This window comes from Lissotriton helveticus, chromosome 1_1 (genome assembly GCF_964261635.1).
Source record: "Lissotriton helveticus chromosome 1_1, aLisHel1.1, whole genome shotgun sequence".
In the NCBI taxonomy this organism is placed as follows: domain Eukaryota; kingdom Metazoa; phylum Chordata; class Amphibia; order Caudata; family Salamandridae; genus Lissotriton; species Lissotriton helveticus.
In genome coordinates, this window is record NC_136057.1 from 597,486,781 (window position 1) to 597,508,769 (window position 21,989).

Below are 21,989 nucleotides of genomic sequence, written 5' to 3' on the forward strand. Positions count from 1 at the left end.
ATAGTGTACGCAATAGTTTGTCTAGCTTCCTTGGACTAATTATATATATTTTAATGGGCAATATGTATGTATACAACAATTTTCATGGTAATCACTTTATTATATGCACTTTGACTAAATGTGATTTTATGACCGTACAAGTATTAGAAAAGTTTTTATGCTGTGTGTATTACCTATGTTATACAAAGATTTTAATTTGTTTGGAAATAAAGATCATTCATTCCTAATTGTATGTAGACCAAATATTGGAAATTGTATTCTGATCTGCCTTCAAAATACAGTGCACTTAACCAACTGACTGTAATATGGGTTAGTGATGTTCATTCTACCGGAGTACTGATCTTTGTAGGTTGAACAGGGCATTTGGAGGCCTATCTGCCACTCCAAAAGCAATCTTCATTATCATTTAAAATGACAACTTGGTTGATGTTTGGAGGAACCGGTGTTGAAGAAATTCAGTTTTTACTCCACTTCCCATGGCATACGCTTCGTATCAGCTTCTCTATAGCTGTGAGAGGTGTCCGCTAGTGGGTGCATGAATGCATACCCTTTTTGAGTAGGTCTCAATTATTATTGGGTTGGAGCTACTCGTGTTTTAGCATTCTATATTGGGTCCAAGCACAAATGATTGAGCGACCATAGTTATGGACTGATTAGTATTGTCATCCAAGGGGCACATCTTCATTCTGGGAGACTATGAAATTCTGGGGACCTTGTGCAGATGCTGTAGATAATTGGTTCACCATGTCCAGCAGGTAAGTAGCGGGGATCACTGATGGCATATGTCATTTCTATGCACTGTGATGGAGAACAGCTCCCAGATAGGCTCAGTTCCTGTACTCCACACGAATATCCTTCAAATAACCCAAATCACAAACACTCCGACTGTTATCATAAACCGGTTCAGGCAATTACAAGATGGCATGTTGCTTCACCTGCTATCAATTCAAATCAATTCAAAATACTTTATTCGGTTTTACAGATATGAAAACTATAAAAGCAACATTTCAGCGATAAAATGGATCATTTTATATAACATATACATTAACCGTAATCCAGTGACATAACAAATGTATTCTAATGTAGATACAGACATATTTAAAACAGTCACCCGTAAAATACATTCAAGCTCTTTAGTAAAATTAGATATGATGGCAGCCACAGTAAGAGGATCCATTAATTCAGTAAATGTTTTCGCATTCTCAGTGCCGATTTTAAAAATCCAACCACAAATGTACATTCTGGTTTTAGCATTTGCAGGAGGCAGAGAGCTGGACGAACCTGAATAAAATTCATCTTTTTTTAAAGGGGCTTTAAAAAGAACCTCCGGGGAGCATCATAGTAGTGACAAAAAAACATGAAGTGCATCAGATCCTGTGGAGATGAATCATCGCATCCACAGGAAGGCAGCACCTGGCCTCTATGGCTTCCCTTCGGGACAGCAAGTAGAAGATGAAAGTAATCTAACCTGAACCTAGTTAATAGGAACCGCTCGGGGGAGGACAGAGGCCACGTAAGATATGGCTCCAGTGATGGTACAGTTTTGAGCAGCATAAATTTGCGTATGCTAGGTTTTACCAGGTCTGCCCCCTCTCTATTAAATTTTTTCCATAGGGTAAAAGTCTTTTTTACATACACAACGTACCCAGCGGTAATCGTGCTAGGGCTTAAAAAAAGGTCCGGGTGCCCCAATTCATTAAAACGGGCTTTTAAATATTTTAACTAGGGGAAATCAAGCATATTATCCAAGGACAGGACTTCTTTTAGTAACTGGTGATTAAGAAGTAAGTCTTTATTTAACCAGAACTTAAGCCAGAACAGCAGAGGGCGCATTGCTAAAGTATCACCAATAAATGGGAGCCCGGTTTCTTCATGTGTTACTAGATTTGAAGTTCCTTTCGGTACTCCTTAGAGCTGTTTTAGGAAATTGTTCTCCGCCACCTGAATGTCCTTGGCTGCTACATATCCCCATAGCTCACTGCCATAACTGCCAATTGCAACACTTTTTGCCTGGTATATCTTCAGCATTGCGGCAATTGGGCGCTTGCCCATTTTGGCCGCAAAGTTGAAGATAGCGGTGTTCGCAGGTACAATCTCTCCTCTTTTCCTCTCAACTAGAGGGCCCCCAATTTAGATGGTCATCAAATAGGACACCCAAGTCAGAGAAGGTTGTGGTTATGGGTACTTTCTCTTCGTTCACCATAAAAGGGTAATGGCGCTTCGGACGAGTCATAACCTGCAGTATATAGGATTTAGTATTATTTATGGCTAGATTACGGTCAGCCATAAAGCTACAGACTGCAGACCTCTTGCGGTTCTGGCCAGGAGGACCGCATTGTCCGCATAAAGCAGTACGGGGAGGCCCCTATGCCCAACATATGGGAAGTCCACCCCGGTTTCAATCAGGGTCTTATCCAACTCGTTGATGTACAAGTTGGAAAGGAAAGGGGCCAATATACAGCCTTGCCTTACTCCCTGGTCAACGTTAAAATCCCTTGATACTCCAAGGTCCTAGAAAAATCTAATGTTCGCCTTGGTATCCCTGTGCAGGTTCCTCACGAAGTTAACCAGAGTGACCTCCACCCCCCATGGTGCCCATGGACTGCCACAATTTCCCCCGATTGACACAGTCAAATGCAGATGAAAGGTCCATGAACGCCATGTAGATGGTGCCCTTACGGGCAATGGTGTACTTCCCGAGAATCATGTACAGGTTAAGGCATTGTGTCAGGGTTGAATGCCCAGGGCAAAACCCGTATTGGTTATCAGAGATGACCCAATTTTCTTCTGCCCAGGAGGACAATCTGTTCAACACTACTCCGCCCACAACCTTAACCACGGAGTCAATAAGGGAGATCGGTCTGTAACAACTAGTGCTGTTACGATCTCCCTTCTTGAAAACTGGCACGATCGTGGAGGTACCCCATGACTCTGGGCAGCCTGCCGCCACCGCTACGTTAAGCACGGCCGTGAGGACCGGGGCCCAGAGAGACTGGTTTGATTTAAAAAGGTCTAGGGGCATGCCGTCAGGGTCCGGGGCCTTACTACAAGTCAGGCCTGAAATACCTTTCTCAACCTCACACAACGTAAACGGAGGCAAGGTTTCGTCAAGCCCTCCCAGCTTAGGGCGTGTCTCGGGTGTGTTGCACTTAAATAGGGATCTGAAGTGTTTTACCCATTCATCTTCTGTGATGTTGGTACCAATGACGTCTGCCCCTTCCCTCTCAAATAGGGGTCTGTTAATTAATCCCCAACATTTCAAGCTGTTGCCTAATATGCTTGGGTCTAGGAGTTCTTTCCAAATGGCGTCCTTTATTTGTTTTCTGGTTTGCCATGGCCCTTTTATAATTAAGACGAAGAAGCCTAATCCGTGATTGATCTCTTGGGCTGGCTTTCAAGGCGGCCTTTAGCTCTCTTGCAGCTTTCGAACATACACAATCAAACCATTTCGGTTCTCTGGGCGTCGGTCTTCGTGCGGGAGCAGTTAATAGAGCCCCTACCTTAAAAGCAATTCCCTCAAAAGCCTTGAGAACATTCCTATGAGAGGAATCCGGGGACACCCATGATGCTAGTTCAGCGGCACAGGATTCACAGATGCTATCATAAAACAGTTCTGGGTTCACCCGAGACCACTTGAGGCGACGCCTACCATCCGCAAGTTTCAGCACACCATGTGCTACCTTCTTCCTCTGGGGGTTCAATAAACCTCCACCAAGGTGAACACATACGGGATTATGATCACTAAAAATACTGTTTAGGATTTTAAATCCCAGAAGTAAAGATTGTAGGCCAGTAGAAATCAAGACATGATCTATAAAGGACCCCCGTTTTGGCCTTTAAAAGATGGGACAGACTGTTTATTGGAGACGTCTACAGTAGACATAGCAGAGATCAAGTCTAGTTCATTAAGTAGATTAAGTGCTTTACCCTGTGCTGAATGCTCGAAGTGTAGTCCCCCTATCCTAGCACAGCCCATTTCTCCCATGCACGCTGTTACCGGATCAGCACACTGGTGTAAATTAAAATCACCATTTAACATAAGGCAATGGGAAACATGGCCACAATGCTGCTTTACAAACTCGCCAAACAGGGCAATCTTACAGGACCCCAGAGCATTTACTGCATTATGAAAGTTGATTAAGCACAGGCTTGCATTAGCTTGCTTTAGAACAATAGCTTGGAGATCACTATGGGGGGAGGTAATTTCCTTGATTCTACATTTCAGGGTTAGAGCTATATAAATAACCAGGCCGCCCTTGGGTCTACCCCTTGGTGAAGGCAAAGCTGGAACAAAGAAGGCTTTATAGCCCTCTAAGAATAGGTTGCATTCCACCATCCAGGTCTCTTGTAAGCAGATCACAGGGAATTGCCTAATAAACAATACCCACTTGGGATCCAAAGACTTCCCCGCTAAACCTGCAAAATTCCAGGAAAGGATGTTATAAGGTCCTTGCTCTGAGGGGTCCCTGTCATGTTGTCCCTTTAAATATTCCTTTAGAATTTGTTTTTCTTTAACGTTCTGTATGGTTGTAGGATTCTTTTCCTAGCTTCTGTGAAGACAGTTGCTGGGGAAGAAGTCCTGCGTAGGCTGCGTCATACCTTGCTCCTGTGCTTCCTACTAATAAACGTATTCATCTACCATATCCGCGTGGACTCAACTTTACAATCTCCGGTAATTTTATTCAAAGGAAGAAGATTTCTACATTTATTTTTATTGATTCCTAGGAAAAGGAAATCTCGTTTTCAACTTTGAAGTGAGATCGTTCTTCTTCTTGCGAACTTTTATGTGAGTAGAGCTTGCGAATTCATTTACTTGCCGGATTTCTCCTTTCCTTTTCTCTTTTGCGCATCTATTTTTATTAACATTCAGTGTTCTCTACTCGCTTGTCTCTTTGCGCAAAGTCAGATTGGAAAATATGACTGTCTAAATTGGAATAACTATCTCTTAGCGCCTTCAATTGCAGACACATCTTTTAAAAATAGTGGAAGCGGTTACCTTAAGCGTGAGTGCATTTCCCCGTGTGCATTCTTCACGCTTGTACTGACTCCTTGCTTCCTGTATGATGCTAGCACGTTACGTACGCAACGCACGGCGTAACGCGATGATGTAAGACGCTTGGCGGCCATTTTGAAATTTCCTTGGTAACACTATCGAGTGAGGATTTTAAAGGATTCAACTTGCTTTTCTTCGTGTAATTCATCCGTTTTTACGAATTCTTTTTCATTGATGATTTTCAATATTTTTATGAACAAGTAAGCCTCCTTCTGTTATTATTTCGATATTTTCAACAGTAATCTCTTGTTTTTACAAGTCCTCTACATTTTCAATTCTGAATTTTAATAGGTTGGATTTGACTTTGTTCTTCATATTTCAACATGGCTACTCAAAATTTTACTATTCAATCACCACAAGCTTTTTGGCCTTCTGGAGTTGAACCATGCATAAAGTGGCTTCAACGGAAAGCCTATTTTTTAAACTTTATTGATAACATTGAAGAAGAAGGAAAAATTAAACCAGAAAGAAAAAACTATTTTTGCATTCTCTAGGTGCTGGTGGTTTAAAGGTTTATGATGAAATGACGAAAAGTGTTGGAGGTGGAGATTCAAATGTATTTAATGATATTTTGAAAAATTTTGACAACCACTTTTCTCCTAAAGTTTGTATAAGTATTACCAGATACAAGGTTTTTCACTGGAAACCACACCCTGGTGAAACTATTGATGTGTATGTTGCAGAACTTAAAAAAAATGGCAGTAGACTGTAAGTTTGACCATCTTCAAGAACAGCTTATAAGAGATCAGGTGGTTATGCATGCTTCAGACCCATCGATCCAAGACAGACTTTGGATCTGTGGCGATTCCGACCTTAAAGATGTTTTAGCCATTGCCAGGAAAGCTGAACTCTCAGGTCGTAGTGCCAAAGCTAATAAAATTGAAGAAAAAAACGTTTCTGAGCAAACCATCTCCAAAGTTCAGAACAAATCCAATTATAAACAAAATTATCAATCTAAAGCCAAGCCTCTTGAAGTGAAAAATAGCGATAATCTTAAGTGCTTTCGTTGTGGAAGTAATTCACACTTAGCTAATTATAAATTGTGTCCAGCCATTAAGGAAAAATGTTCAAATTGTGGGTTAATTGGACATTATTCCAGAGCTTGCCACAGAGTTAAAAGTAAACAAGCATTTGCAATGCAATAGGTCTCGCATTAGGAAAGTTTGAGCTATTAATATTGTAAATGACACATTTTTTATTTGGGTTGGTTTTTGAGAATAGCGAAATGAATAGCTATGTCATTTATAATGCCAATAGTTTTAACTTTCGCAAATGTGACATCTTTAGCATTTGTAATGCAATAGGTGTGGTATTTACATGACTTAGATGTATTGATATTACAAAGAACAATGGCTTTTATTTTTTAAAATAATTGTTACTTAAATAAAAGTGATTGTAATTTATAATGGCACTAGCTTAAATTTTTGTAAATAACTTTTGGGAAGATTATGTTCATTGTATTTTGTTGTGACGAAAATCCAATGAACAGACGTAAAATATGAACATTTTTTGGTGACATTTGTAATAAAACGTGAAACATTGAGATAACATATTTGAACCAGTTGTTGCATACCAGACTTCAACATCAGCCAATCGCGTTGATAGAGGTTCTAATGCGCACGATTCCAATGATTGCAAGTTGTGTACGATCGAATTTTGAGCAATATGTTCCTGTGACGTGCAGCAAGTTTTCCCTGTTGCAAAACACGATAATGGATGCCTATATAATGTGATATGTAATATTGCTCCGAGCGCAGACGGAACCTATGAACCGCACCCCGCCAGCGAATCCAGCTCAAAGGAGAGGCGGCCCGCTGTGACCATGGCGGCTGGGACACGCTAGTAGCCAGAAGGAGGCGTGCTCGCGACAGGCTGGGGAGCGCGCGCACATGTTCCAGGCAGCGACGGAGGCCTGGCGTGCACCGCCTCCCTGTGCCGTGTCGCGCGCCGTGGGTCTCGTCCCCTTTTCCTCTTCCCAGTGTGTGCACCGCGGGGGCCTGTTTCCTACGCTGGGGGCCTGCAACCGCCGCTCCCTGCGATGTTGGCGGAGGCTGGCGTAAGTACCGATTGTATGGCAGATCTCCTGATGCATGGGGCGGGGGTGTGTGTCTGTGTGTGCGTGCCTGGTGGGTTAGGGGGCGGCGGCGTGTGTATGCGTGCCTGTCTGTATGTGTGTGTGTGGTGGGGGCGGCAGCGTGTGTACGTGTGCCTGTGTGTGTGCAGGGGTGTGGGGGCTGGCTGTGTGCGCAGGGGTGTGGGGGCTGGCTGTGTGTGCACGGGAATGTGAGGCACGAGATGGGCACGGCACCGTGCGCGCCCACGAGGTGAAATCTGCGCTCGTGCCCCTCTCGTGTCTACATTCCCAGAAACAGGCAGCAATAGGTCTCGAGCAGACTCTGCTCGACCTAAAAAAAACATGTTTACTGCAATCAATAAAAGTACTGCCTCGCGGAAATAATGTGTTATGTAGCATACTATAAAAGATTCAACCTGCCTATGTAAACAAAACCAAGGTTCAGAAAACAATACAAGACAACCCATCAAAACACCCGTTTAAGTCTATTTCCAAACACCACTCAACAGAGGGGAAATTCAACAATTGGCATCACACAGGTCAACTTCTTCACATTACTTATTGCACATGCGATGCGAAATAAAACCGAACAGCAGGTTATAAACATATAACCAGGTATTTAAAATAAACATATTGTTTGTTACACAACTCAGTTCGTAATCTCGGGCGAAACTTTGTAAAACTGTGCATTTTCGATCATTGATAGTGCATATATGTCCGGGAACTTTAGGTCATCCGACACGGAATAATCTTGCCATCCGCACTGATCAAGAGTAAACAAGTGAGTCATAAATACACATTCAACAAAGTTCACAATCGAGAGACGATGGGTGAGCAATTTTTAAGACTCAAACGCACAACTTAATCTACTTTAGAAACACAAATGTATGCAATCAAGAAGTGCCCACATTCTCAACTAGCGGGGCACTATAATAAACTTTCTGATAAAGTTAAACATGTGCTGCCAAGCTTGGGCGCTCGTTTGCAGGAGTCACGTTGGCAAGTTGACCTTTATTGTTTAGTAAAAAGCGGACCTGGTAAAAAAGGTAGTGCGTGGTGTGCCACTAAGTATTAACAACAACGACGAGCGAGGATCCGCATGTTTTTAGCATCCTGGGGCTAAAAGAGCAGAGTGACTCCTACTGCAAAAGTCTGGGAGATGAGAGTTCCAAGCGAGACTGTCAAAACAGGCGTCTTACGGGACTTCTGCACCCCACTCTCTCGGTCTCTTCCATTAGGGTAGGGCGTTTTACAAATAAATATCCAGTTCTTTCAATGGTATTCTGAAAAGGTATATGAGGAAACCTCGAGATTAAAGAAGTAAATAGCACAACTGGGTAACGAAAGGTGAGGGGTTAATCTTAGTTTATTTAAAAGACATAAGTTGAACAATGAAAGTACCTTGAAACACAAAATGCTTAGAATGCCATCCATCCTGTTAAAGTTAGATTGTTTTTCTTCTTCAACAAACGGTCATGCCATAGGTAGGGAGTGCAGAGAATATGCTAGGACTGAAGACAACGTGTATCAAAGCTATTCTAAAACATGATTGCCCGGAGTGGATTGGGGGAGGGAGGGTACATTCTTGTGGGTAGAAAATGTAACTCACATCGAGCAGCAATGGGAAGGTCAAAAGCGGGTAAGAAATGTTCCATGTCCATACACAAGAACTGCTCTTCGTGCATATGTAATTATCAAATTAAAATTAGATTCACTGAAGAGCATGCACTTTTAGAAACAAGTGTCCATTTGTTGGGTGTGCTTTAAACTTGATGTTCCTTTAAAAAAAACAGGATATCATAAAAGTAGGTTACTGTTAAGACTGTGACATAAAAAGCACTATACAAAGTTAAAAAGCAATGGCTTCGGTGCTACCGACACATAGTTAATGTTTCCATCAGCTTCTCTTAAAAGCAAACAGCCCTGGAGTTCATATACGTTTTAAAATAGTGTTTTATGATTGTGGCTAATACGGTCTCTAACTGTGTGGTTTTGTCGGGATAAGGTAAGAAATTATATTGGCTAACAAATAATAGGTTATTGGCTAACAGAAAACGGGTGTGGATCAGACAGCACAACTAGTCTCGCAACACAGCTAGGAGACCTCACCAGTGTCCCCACTAAGTGTGCTTTCTAAAACCAGCAGACCCTCCTTCGAGTCACAATCACACCAGACCATGCGTGCACGGATGAGGATAAACAATGCGCCAGTAACATCCTCTGAGAGCTACCCGCCAGGGGACTGTTGCACCCACTGGCCGAGCCTGGCTGCAACCAGAAACCAAAGGCAAAACTACAGAACAGATTAGCAGCCACCAGAACAAACAAAGGAAGGAAAAACAGGGCCAGCGACGGCCAAGCCCTGGGACACCTGCAGGGGCACCATAACAACCGGCAACTGGGAGCGGCGCAGCCCTGAGCTGTGGGGATCGGCTCTGGGTATTGAGGATAGCGGGGAGGGCGAACGGGAGAAGGAAAGCGTGGCTGACTGGGGCGAGGGAACACAGACATTAACTTTACACCCGCCTTCATGGCCGGGTGCAGCCGCAGCGAGGCATGGGTGCAGTTTAAAAAAAAAAGTTATGGGGGAGCTTTAGCCGTGGGACACCACATCGGTGAACGGGTCTGGAGTTTGACCCCTCTCTGAACCACTTTCCTTGTCTGCAGCGCCACTCGCTTTGTGCGGGGTTGCCCACCAGCACCAACCGCCCGCGGCTCCTCCCAGGTCACCCCATGAGCGCTCGGACTCACCGACTCCAACCAGCAGCAAAGCCGCCAAGGGCAGCAGAGGAGGTGCTCGGATCCCCATCCTACAGGTGGCGGCAGGAAAGAGAAGCAGGGGCAGGCGACGGATCCGCGTATTCGCTCCCAAGCAGCCGCTGCCAACTCCAACAACAGGATAGCCTGAGGCGGCGGCGGCAGCACCAGGTGAAGGCGCGTCACTTCCGGTCGGACAGCGAGGGATGAGGCGCGCGCAAGCAGGAGCAGCCCGGAGCTCCCGTGTGTGGGGAAGCAACTCCGTGCCCACGCGTCACTTTGTTGCCTTGCAGGAAGGGCATTTCTGTGCTCTTTTCGACTCGCCGGTTTCAGCCGGATAGTGACCACCGAGCGAAGACTATCTATCACGTCTCCCAAATTCACGCGATATTTAGCAACAACGGGACAGAGAATATGATTTTTTTCCCCGCACATTTATTAGGAACAATCTGAAATGTCCTCTGGTTTCGTTTAAAGAGCGTGCGCAGAATGCGTTTCCTCTTGAGCTTTTTTTTTTCCTCATTTCTTGGATGGGGAGTTATCAACACCCATTATTTTTTTTCACCTGTCCCGTTTTCATTTGTCGAGTTCTTTTATTTAGATAACTTTGATAACACTTTCACGTTGAACAAGTATGTGAGCACGTTAGAGATATCAATTTAACCAAAACAAAACAGGTAACCGGTTCGAGCTTTTGGGGTGGCCATTACGCAGTTATTTTTTGGCGCTGTCCTCTCCAATATCCTCCTCCATGAACTCCCTCACCACCAGTTTCCATAGCCTCTCTCCCTCTGACGTACATTTTTTTAACTTAGAGTTACCTGGGCTTTAAGTGGGCCGGGACCTGCCTTTGCTCAGCATCGGCTGTTCTTAAACACAACTGCTGAGACGGACACCTACCTATAGGGCTCTCCATTTTTGCCCTCGCCCTCGGTGGAAAAACAAGGGTGAAATACAGCCTACCTGACGTCGCTCTGGAGCCTGCAGTGGAGCCCGTCGGCCTGGAGCGTGCCTCGGAAGAGACGCCGGAGGGCGGGAGCGTAACGCCGTGAGCGTGCACGTTGGCGTTCACAGACCTGAGTCGGCTCGTGCCCAGGTCTGTAGCGGCACGTGCACAGCTCTGACTCCCTTGGGGCCTAGCAAGATGATTATAAGTCACGTTGGCGGCAGCGCTTCGCGCTGCAACGCCAGTGAGACCTAAAAAGTGAGTTATTTGTGATTCATCTTCCAGTGATGATGAGTGCATTGTTAAAGTCATGCACTCTTCTGTTGAGGATGAATGTGTTAAAAAAGTAATGCATTGTTCAGTTGAAGATGAATTTGTTCAAAGACCTCTTGAAAAAGTTTATATATTTAATATTAATGATTCTTATCGTAAAGACATTCTCAAAAAACCCATTTGCAATATGCTCATTGGTGGAGTTCCTATTAATATCTATGCTGATTCCGGTTCTCCATATACCATAGTTAATGAGGATGTCTGGAATTCTGATTTTGTACGTTATCTTGGAAATAGACATTGCTCCTGAAGGATTTTCTGGGGAGAAACTTGATATGGTCGGTATCAAACCTTTGAAGTTTAGGTTTAAGGGGAGGGAATCTTTTGGAAAGCTTTATGTTGCTAAACATGGGCCTTCTGTTCTCGGATGGAGAGATCAAAGGAATTTGGATATTATCTTGAATCCCAAAGTCCTGAACCTGTTTTAGTCGTCAATGACTGTGTGGAAATTGGCGATTCAATGGTAAAAAAAAATCCAAAAGTTTTTAGTGGTTGTTTTGAGGGGTTTTCTCATCACATTGTTTTAAAAAGTAATGCTAATCCCAAGACTTTCAAAGCCAGAAATATTCCTATTTTGATACATGGCGACGTAGAAAAGGAATTGGAAAAACTAGTTAAGGAGGATATAATTGAACCCGTAGAGTCCTCCGAATGGATTTCACCAGTTGTAATTGCCAGGCGTTCTAATGGCAAGATTCGCTTATGTGTAGATCTTCGCCATTTGAATGACAACATAGTAATAGATACATTTCCATTACCTAAAATTTCTGAGATGTTGTCTTCAATTAATGGTGCCTCTATTTTTTCTACAGTTGATCTTTCTTCTGCGTACCATCAGATTTCACTTGACAATGATAGTAAATATCTTACAGCATTCATTACTCCTATGGGGTGTTTCCAGTTTATGCATCAGCTTTTTGGTAAACACCCCAAAGTCAAATTTTTTCAAGACGACATTCTGGTATATGGAAAAGACAAAACTGAACACAATTCTATTCTTGAAGTACTAGGCACTCTTGAAGACAAATGGTTAACCATTGAATTTTCTAAGTGTCTTTTTGGTGTTAAATCTGTAACCTACCTTGGGCATGTGTTGTGTTCTGATGGAGTATCTACCAAACCCAAATTGGTTGACGCTATAAAGGAAGCTCCTCCTCCTTCTAATAAGGATGATGTTCGATCATTTTTAGGAATGGTTAAGTTTTATTCTAAATTCATTAAAGGCTTTTCTAGCAAAGTTTCCAATATCAGACAACTTCTCAAAAGTAAAGTCAGATTTGAGTGGTCTACTTTGAGTGGATGAATTTAATTGGCATCAAGATGGACATTAATGCTCCAGTGTTATCTCCTTTTGATTTAGATCTCAATTCTATTATTACTGTAGATGCTAGCAATAAAGGTTTAGGCAGTGTGCTTTCTCAAACTGATGGAATGGGTAAGGAACGAATTGTTGCCTTCGCGTCCAGGGCTCTTTCTATTCCAGAAAGTAAATTCTCTGTGATTGAGAAGGAAACACTAGCTGTTTGGGCTCTAGAACATTTTTGGAGCTTTGTGTGGGGAAAGAAATGCTTAGTTAGATCCGACCATAAACCCCTTCCTAAGCTCCTTTCCACTGATGGTCTTTACAATGCAATGGCTAGGATAGCCAGGATGTCTGTGCGTCTACAGGATTTTATAATTAAAATTGAATATTTTCCCGGTAAAAGAAATGTAATTGCTTATTTTCTTTCCCACATGCCTTCTGATTTACAAAAGTGTGAAGTTAATGAGTGGGATTCTTTACAGATTGCCCTTATCCATGATGAAAATCCTTTCTGTGTTGATAGGTATGGAATGAGGAGTATTTAAAAGACCGTATTTTAGTTTCTGCAATTTCATTCATGCGTGGAGGATGGATAGAAAAAAATAGAATTTCTTCTGATCTCAAACCATTTTGGGAAGTAAGAAATTAACTTACTATTTTGGGTGATACCATTTTTCGGGGTGACACGCTATTCCTCCCGCATCCTTAAGGAATTCCATTTAACAGTTGTCACAAAGACCATTGTGGTATAGTCAAAACTAAACAAAATGATAAACAATTGTACTGGTGGCCGGGAATTGATGTTTTTGCCGAAAGGATTGTTCGTGAGTGTATCATTTGCTCAAATTCAGATAAGGTACTCAACACTCCAAGACCTGACATGTGTGAACCTGTGATTCCTGAAGGTCCTTGGCATTCTATTGCCATGGATATTATGGGGCCCATAGGTGTTAATCATAAATTTGTAATTTCCATTATAGACATTTTTTCTAGATGGCCTTGCATCATCATTGTTGATAAAGTTGATTCAGCCACAGTATTAGATTTCATCGACAAAGTGTTTATTGAAGAAGGTCTTCCTACTCAAATCATTAGTGATAACGGAGTACAATTCATGTCAAAATTAGCTAAATCCTATTTTGGTAGAACTGGTGTTATCCACAGAACCACTTCGTTATAAAATCCTAGTGGAAATGGGTTGTGTGAGATTTAATAAAGTTTTAAAGAATGCTATTCAAATTGCTAGTTCCCAAGAAGATTGGGAAACTTACATTTACAAAGCTGTTTGGTCCTATAGAACCAATGTTCATGACGCTTTGAAAATGTCACCTTTTGAAATCATGAGAGGTCGTATTGCTAGAACCAAATGTAATCCCAATTGGTTGCACAAAAACTCTTGTTTAGACGTATGCATGAATAAAGTCCGAACCAATATCCTTGAGAAACATTTACAATATAAAAGGAGTTTTGACAATAAATTTGGTGCAGGTACAGTGGATGTTGAAGCTGGCATGTGGGTTAAGGTTAAAAAACCTTGGAAGGTTCGCAAAGGTGAATCTCAATTTTCAGAACCTTTAATGATCAAAAAAGTTTTACGGAATGCAGTACTTTTGAGTGATGGAAAGGTATGGAATTTAAAAAGAATTGCTATTTACAAAGGAAGAAAAGATTCCAAGATTGATTCCATTTATCCTTCTCATTCCTCTAATGTTGCTTCTGAATCCCAATTTGTTCGCAATGAGGATCATGGTGGTTTGGTTGTATCAGAAAGTGTCATCAGTCCAGAAAGTGACACCATTCCCATTTCAGACTCATGTAATGAATCTTCTAAGAACACCGGTGATGTTGTTGATTCACCTACCATCACACCTAACAAAAGTATTTCACCGAATAAAGATTGTATAGATCAAAATTCTACTACTGTTGATGAATTTGATTGTAATAGTAAAACTGATGTGTGTAAGAGGATTTTTTTGTTTAATTTCTTCTTTTTTTTTTTATAAGGAAGATGTGTCATGTTGTCCCTTTAAATATTCTTTTAGAATTTTTTTTCTTTAACGTTCTGTATGGTTGTAGGATTCCTTTCCTAGCTTCTGTGAAGACAGTTGCTGGGTAAGAAGTCCTGCGTAGGCTGCGTCCTACCTTGCTCCTGTGCTTCCTACTAATAAACTTATTCATCTACCATATCTGCGTGGACTCAACATTACAGTCCCCCAGCGCAGCATTCATTTGGGCCCCTGTTCACACCAGGGTATACACCCTTGACAGCGATTGCCTAATGAAGTCCGCACTACAGTGTGAAGGATGAGTGGGTACCTGGAGTTCCATAGTTGGAGCATTAGGTTCTAGGCTTGAGCTCAGTCAATCGCAGTCCTCTAACCTCGAGAGGGCAGCAAATATGTTTAACCCCTGGGGGATAGCAGAAAAATAACGCCCTTCTGAGAGACTGTGCCTCACTATGTGCGGGATCAGTTGTCTAGTCACTCCTCCATCATCCTGGCCAAGTGACTGGTAATAACTAGGGCGGTTAAAGTTGGAACTCCTTAGCGGCTCGGGTTGATAAAAAAACTCAGAGGGAGGATCTTTATACTGGAACCCCTATTAGTCAGGTCCAGTCGGGTCTCTGAGTATTCTCTCAATGATCGTTAAAGTTCACGATAATGCAATCACCCCCCCCCCCATGTTTTTCTGGCGCTACCCACCCAGCCCACAAGGCGGACCATTAAAATCTTTTGGGCTACCACTGGGCCTACTGAGGTGTTACAGGAGAGCCAATGTGTGACTTTATTCTTGAGCTGACAAAAGGCCTCATTAGTACCACGGGAAAGTGGCGGGACATTCCCTAGAATAACCACCAATGGAGTTGATTGAGGTGGTAAGTTGATAGACGTAGGATTTGGAGGGGCAGTAGCATGACCTCCCTCAGCACTACCAGAGTTATTCCCCAAACACTGAGGTGCCTGATCCTGCTGTGTAACTGGGAGGATCCTAGTCGCTGCCAAGCCCTCACTAATGGCCCCCTCATATATGGTTATTGTCCAGGTGTCTCCCCCGATGCGTGGTGAAGCTGGGTAAATTAGGTAGATTGGTGTTCCCATGTCCTTCTATAGATTGTTGGATACCTATAGTGGAATCGAGACTAATTGGCACATTGTTAGTATTGTCAAGCATACCAGTTGTTGGCAGGGTTTTAGTTTGCACTGCTAAACTTTATCCTATCTTGTTTAATTTAGACACAATGGGGGCCAATGTTTCTTCCAGGATAAGGCTTAACATAGATTTCAAGGTTTCCAGCATGTGATGTTCAACCGTAGGCGGTGCTGCCGCCTGAGGCCCCCTGTGGGTGATAGCGGGTCATTGGGTTTAGTTTTTTTTTGCTTGGCTCGAGATGGCTTTACACTTTCTTTTCAGAGTGCCAGTAGGATGACTAGCTTCCCCCAGGCTCTTCGATAGAATTGGGCCATTAAGAACCTCATCATGCACAGCGGTATTCTTTCCATTAGGGCCACCCTCCCCAGGGGTAACAATATGTGTGGTGACCTTCCTATTTGCGATTAATACTACTAGGGATAAAGGCCTATGCAATGCCTCCCCCCACACCTTCTAGAACACTAGGAAACGTTTCCTTTACCAGTGTTTCTCTATCTGCATCTGTGAAGGGTGGAGTACCACCTATCTCAACGATAGATTCTTTAGAGCCATTATTAGTACCACCCTGCGAATGATATAGGGTACCTAGGGGGGATCTAGATAGGCGTCTGTTGACCAGTTCGATCTCTTTGTCGATGACTGAGGCAGACTTCGACATGAAAGCATCCATAGTTGTTACTGTGGATTTAGCAGCCACTAGGGTCCCTACGGAGGATGCCTGGATCTTTCTTCTCCCCATTAGTACTACCCCGTGAGAGGGTGTAGTAGCCCCACTAATTGTGGACTAAGCAGAGGTGGATAGATAAATTGCTTCAAACAATTAGATGTGCAGTCAACAAGTTATGTGCTAAATAACCCTGTGAGGTCAATTACAAAAGCGAAATAGCATAGCATAGCCCAGCCCGGCTTCTTTCGACCCCTGACGGGCAGGGACGGGCCCGGACTTGGCCCGGGCTACGCCCGGCTCCCGCCCTGCAAAGCGGGGCCGCGAGAGGGAATATAGAGCTTGTGGGCGGGTCGGGCACAGGTGAACTTTCTCCCGGGACACCTGGATCTTGGAGTCCCACAGGGCAACACAGCAACAACCTCCTATCAAGACTTTGCATTACCCAAACACTTATAAATTCCACAATTCGAGGCAGCTAAAAGAAATAGAAGTTGAAAGGTTGGGTTTCCAGGCACATGATCGGTCTCTTGCCATATTAGCATTATGAAAATAAGTGATTTTAGCTATTTAAGATTTGAGATACACAATGTTCTTTTTGAATGCCCCAATGAAGGGGAAATTGCGGCAGTCTGTTCCCAATCCCACCATAACTGTTTATCCTCTAGCTTTTGCGAACTCTGTAAGGAATGGTCAGAACATGACAAGTGTGTTATGTGGTTATTACCACAGCTTTTAGGCAAAACGTTAACTTATTTTTGCTTAATAAGTTGAAGGTCAAAAGTAAAGTCCACAGTAATGACTTATTGCACGAGGAGGTCACATTTTATATAATGGATGTAAAATGTTGGCATTAATGTATTGAGATAAAGTTTTCCTGAGCTCTGTGTTTAGGACTATTACAGGGTCTTTTTAAGCTCTAGTACCTTATTATTAGAATACACATCATTATGCTGAGGTATAATTTTCATTATTTCAGAAGGTTTTTTTCAGAGGAATATGTAAATCATCACATGTATGATACGTGTTACAAAATCCAGTTTCAGGACACTTGTAGTCCTGGTAAATATACCATTTTTATTTTTCAAACCTCATGGCAAGCAGGATGGCAGACACGGTACACCCTTAGCATCTGGGCCTCATCAACTGTAGGTTCCTTTGTGTCTAACTCTGGGTCTTGACCACAGTGAGTCTGTCCGTTCTTCAGAATCTTCAACAAGAACTGACTGGAGAACGTTATATACATTGGGAATCGTATAACCATATCCCATGGGCATTGCTGCTGAATTTTGGATACTCCTGATCTGCAGCAGTCTGCAAGACCAGAAGCTGGATAAAACATACACAACAAAATCTACAGCTCCATTTTCCATCTCGCTCATCGTAGTGTTGAGCGGCTGTCCTCCAATCAGTTTACAAGCCACCAACCTTTTTTTTAGTACTGTGGTCTAATACATATATGAACTATTCCCTTAAATGTACTGTTGTAAAATTGCTGTAAATGTCATTGACTCACATGACGTAATATTCAATCTCTCGATGCATGGTACTTCATGATGTATGGCCCAGCTAATACATCTTGTCCTTCTGCAGGGGTGACACCACAACCAAAGAGGAGACTGCCCCGATTGAAGACTGTGTTTTTAAGATGCGAGGGAGCATGTTAGCAGGTCAGCCTTGTAATTTAGTTTTAAATTTGAGGCAACTTGTATTGTTCCCACAACAAAGTAAAATGCCAACAATTTTCTTTCAGCCAAGAGGCGGTCTGGTGGGATGAATACCACATCTGGGAGCTTGGAGGCCTTTGGTGGAGATGTGTCCAGAGGAGATTTGTAAGTGCTTAGATTGCCACGTCTTTCTGAATAGAACTGCTGATTTTAAGAACAAATGTCTCAAACGCATTTGTTCTTCTTTCAGGGAGACCTCTGATTTGATCACGTGTGTGGCAGACCTTCAGTTAAATAATCAAAAATTGGAAGTGCAACATGGGAAGCTAAAATTGGCTCTTGAGGGTGCTGAAGAGGCCAACAATCGACTGATGGAAGAAAATGAGATGTTGCACAATCAATTAAAAAAGTAAGAATAAACCACAATACCTGCATGTTCTGCTTTTGTAAAATGTTGATTTGCTGGAATGCTTGGGTTGAATAAGAAGAAAGTAAACTGCATCCTTGTACTGCTAACTATAAAATCACTTGGGTCAATTTAAAGAAAAAAACTATTTGAGGATCACACCCATGCGAACAAGTTAACGGTCTTAATAACAAGGAGCAGATTTTCTTCATGTCTGTACCATTTTGAATAAAGCCTATGTTTAATGAAAGTCCTTCCTTGTTGTAATTAAATATTAAACTGAACGAGTTTTCAATTATGCAGGTTCACTCTGGTTATTAGGACATCTTTAATGGTCTCCAAAACCACAAAGCCTTCATCATACGTTGGATTTACAAATATTTTTATTTAAATCACCTAAATTGGGATTTTAGTTACAAATTATCTGACACATTATTTTCTTCTGCCGAATCACTGTCCACCATCCATAGTCTGTTAAAAATATTCATATAGAAACAAGTAGTGTTAACATACAGGTATTACCGGAAGAAAAATAGTCAAAGATTGTTTGCAGAGAAAGTTAAATGATCCCACATAATTGCAATTCAAAAAGTGCAGGGTCCAAGATCTTTTCGTAGGATCTTGGCACAGCAAAGACCAATTCTGTGGTTGCCGAATGCCGCAACCGCCTAGTCTTTATTCTATTGAATGCCTCTTTCATCCCGCCATTCTGCACTACCTTTCTTTTTATCAAACTCTTATAAGTTATTTTTCATTCCTGCTTTTGCTCTTTGTCTTAGTTTTCCTCACGCCCGTCCCCCAGTCGTTTTCCCTTTGATTACTTTTTCTTGCTCCAGAGAAAATTTCTTTTGACAGAAAAAATGGGTGCTTCTGTCACCCCCCCACCCCCGCAACCACCGGCAGAAATTGAATTCTGAGTTCTTCATAGACACAGACTCATGCAGTATTGTGCGGTGAGTAAATTGGATAGTTTCTACTCCTTATTAGATATTTGCAACACATTAAGTATTTAGTATTCACTTTTTAATATCGAACTAGAATCTGAAGCAAAGGAAATAATCCAAAGTACAAAAGCACTTTACAGAAACTGTTACAGCAAAAATGTAAAGTAAACCGAACTGCAAATTCTATTCATTTAAAAGGCTTGAATGAAACCCATGTATTTAGGCAGTAGTGTTGCAAAAAGTAGTTTTAAATAGTTTCAAAGATAAACTAATGCACTAAAGCCAGGTGGTTGAGGACCAAGGTGGTTAAAAGAACTCTTTCCACTGGGATGGGTGGTACTCTAAGGGGTAGCAATGACTGAAGCCCTGTGTAGCATGTTAGACATTCTAGACATCGTTCTAACAAATACTTTCTATTTTTGACTGTAACTCTCTTTTACTCTGCATCAAATTAAGATGGGTGATTCAAGCTGCTATATTTTTTTTAGAAATCTTTTATCTTTTGTTTTATTAAATCCTTGCACTGCTTATCTATTCGTTTGCTGTATTTTATGCTTGATGTGTGTATGATCTTGTTATTGATTGAACAATAAAAATATAATATATATATATATATAATGCACAAAAAAAATTGTAGCAAAAAGAAAAACAATTAGAATAATGTATAGATCAGAAAATGCAGCAAACGTGTTACAACAGCAATACAGTTAGGCAGCAATGAAAAAAAAGTAATGCTAAACGAGATATACGTACAAGGTAGTCAAAATAACTTAAGTCATCAGGTTCCAGAGATGTATATTTTACTGTTGGGCCATATTAGTTATGTAAAAACTTGTTTTGTATTAACGTTTTTATTAAAAACAGACACATCTAGCGCTGTGAGGTCAGGATACATTCAAAGTGTTAAGTTTGTCTGACCATAGAAAAAGAACCGCTTAGCTTCCATGGTCAGCAATGAATTTTCCTAGCCCCCTCACAATACCTTTAGCACCATGTAACCACAAAAATCATGACTCCATAGCCTTAAAGTCTGTCATTGTGCTAGAGCTACCTGGGTCAAGAGGGACCTAGTTGATTTGCTATGCCTTGAGCTGTCACAGTAAGTATCGTATAGTAGATTTCCTCACTGTTGCTGCACTGCGCCATTTCTTAAAATCATGTTTCCTTGGTAGGGTTGACCCATTAATCAAGAGAATTGTGACCATTTGTCAGCCAGAATGAGACCATTAAAGTAGTCAGGGAATAAAGATAGTGTGGCAGTCAGTGGGGGCAGAGCGCACAATTGGGCGCTCCGGGTCTAAGATCCTTTAAAATTGTCCTTGATGAAATTCTGCCTCCCACAATCTGTACTATGAGACATGTAACCCAATTGGTGGGGGAATCAATGAGTGAGATGACAACGCCCTCGCTCCTGTGGAGGTTCAAGATGCTAAAAGGAAAATTCCTTCAGCTTCATAATATTACAGGGAGCTTGTGATGACTAAAAGACGTCGTAAAAAGCAAGAAACTTAATGCAAATAATGGATGACTAGTTTTATAAACAAAAATTAAGTTTTAAGATTATTGTAGGAAAATGTTTAATCACTCCCATTTTTTGGATTCATCCTGCTGGTTTTTAGACTCTGTGCATTGGGACTCAGCTAACCAAGCACCAGTGCATGTGCTCCAACCCTATAAACATTCTGTAATTTGCATTCCTTCTAACTGGCATGTTTAACTTATCCAAATAAACAAAAAAAGAGAGGTCAAATCAAACTCAAATATGCCAGAAACATGTTGACTGATATAAGTATTTCTGAATTTAACCAATCCTAAAACCTTGGCATCTAAATTCAGACACATAATACTTCCCACATGTGCCTTAGGGATCACACATTAAACTTTTTGTATTTAATACCCTTTTTGGCACTCTTAATTTAATCAAATTTTTCCTCACAATACGCCCTCCTCACACAACCAGCTCCGCAGTCTTTCTGGCGTCGTAGCACACCGAAGAGGCACTCGGCCTCTTTGGTGGGGCCCGATGATGAAGCATGACACTGACTAGGTCGGTGTGTGAGGGCTTTCCTTTCCACCCAAAGTGGGTGTGTGATTCTTACCTTACTCCGTCTCTGTGGCATATTTGAGTTTGATTTGACCTCTCTTTTTTTGTTTATTTGGATTTAACCGGGGACTGAGAGAGTGTCCTTGAATCTCCCTACCTCTCCCATTGTTGTTTTGTATCCTAGCAGCGCACAGCAGTGAGCTTTTTACCCCAAGCAGGATAAATACCTTATTTATCATTGCCTATTTTAACCACGTACTCCGATCTCCTTACATTGACACCTCACCATGGCGAACATGGGCCTGACATATTCCGAATCCGAAATAGAGGAATTAATATCGGACTCTGCACTTTTTGCAGATCCTCACATATTGCAAGCAATAGCCAACACCACTGAATGGGAGAACCTAACTGAGAAAAAGAGAGAGCACATTCGTACTATTCTTAAGCAATACCTCATATCCAATACCGCGCCCAAAGGCTTACTGGTTACAAATGCCCCCGCATCTTTCTTAACGATGCTACTTTTAGAAAAGACTGGGCCATGATCGCGTGGCATTGCACGCGCGACTGGTTGGTCTTAATAATAAAAACAGCACTCAGACTTTGAGGCACTAATGGTGGAAATCAGAGAGACCGAGTCCCATT

At 42.0% G+C, this 21,989-nt stretch overlaps 1 protein-coding gene across 5 annotated transcripts in view; it reads left to right on the forward strand.

Moving 5' to 3' along the window:
* IRAG2 (inositol 1,4,5-triphosphate receptor associated 2) overlaps nucleotides 1-21,989 on the forward strand; it is a 1,168,119-nt gene that overhangs the window by 233,547 nt on the left and 912,583 nt on the right. For all 5 annotated transcript variants that reach the window (XM_078674100.1, XM_078674103.1, XM_078674104.1 and 2 more), the window contains 3 exons: nucleotides 17,874-17,950; nucleotides 18,034-18,112; nucleotides 18,198-18,356. In XM_078674100.1, coding sequence (XP_078530226.1) covers nucleotides 17,874-17,950; nucleotides 18,034-18,112; nucleotides 18,198-18,356 — 315 coding nt within the window. The remainder of the gene's footprint in view (nucleotides 1-17,873; nucleotides 17,951-18,033; nucleotides 18,113-18,197; nucleotides 18,357-21,989) is intronic.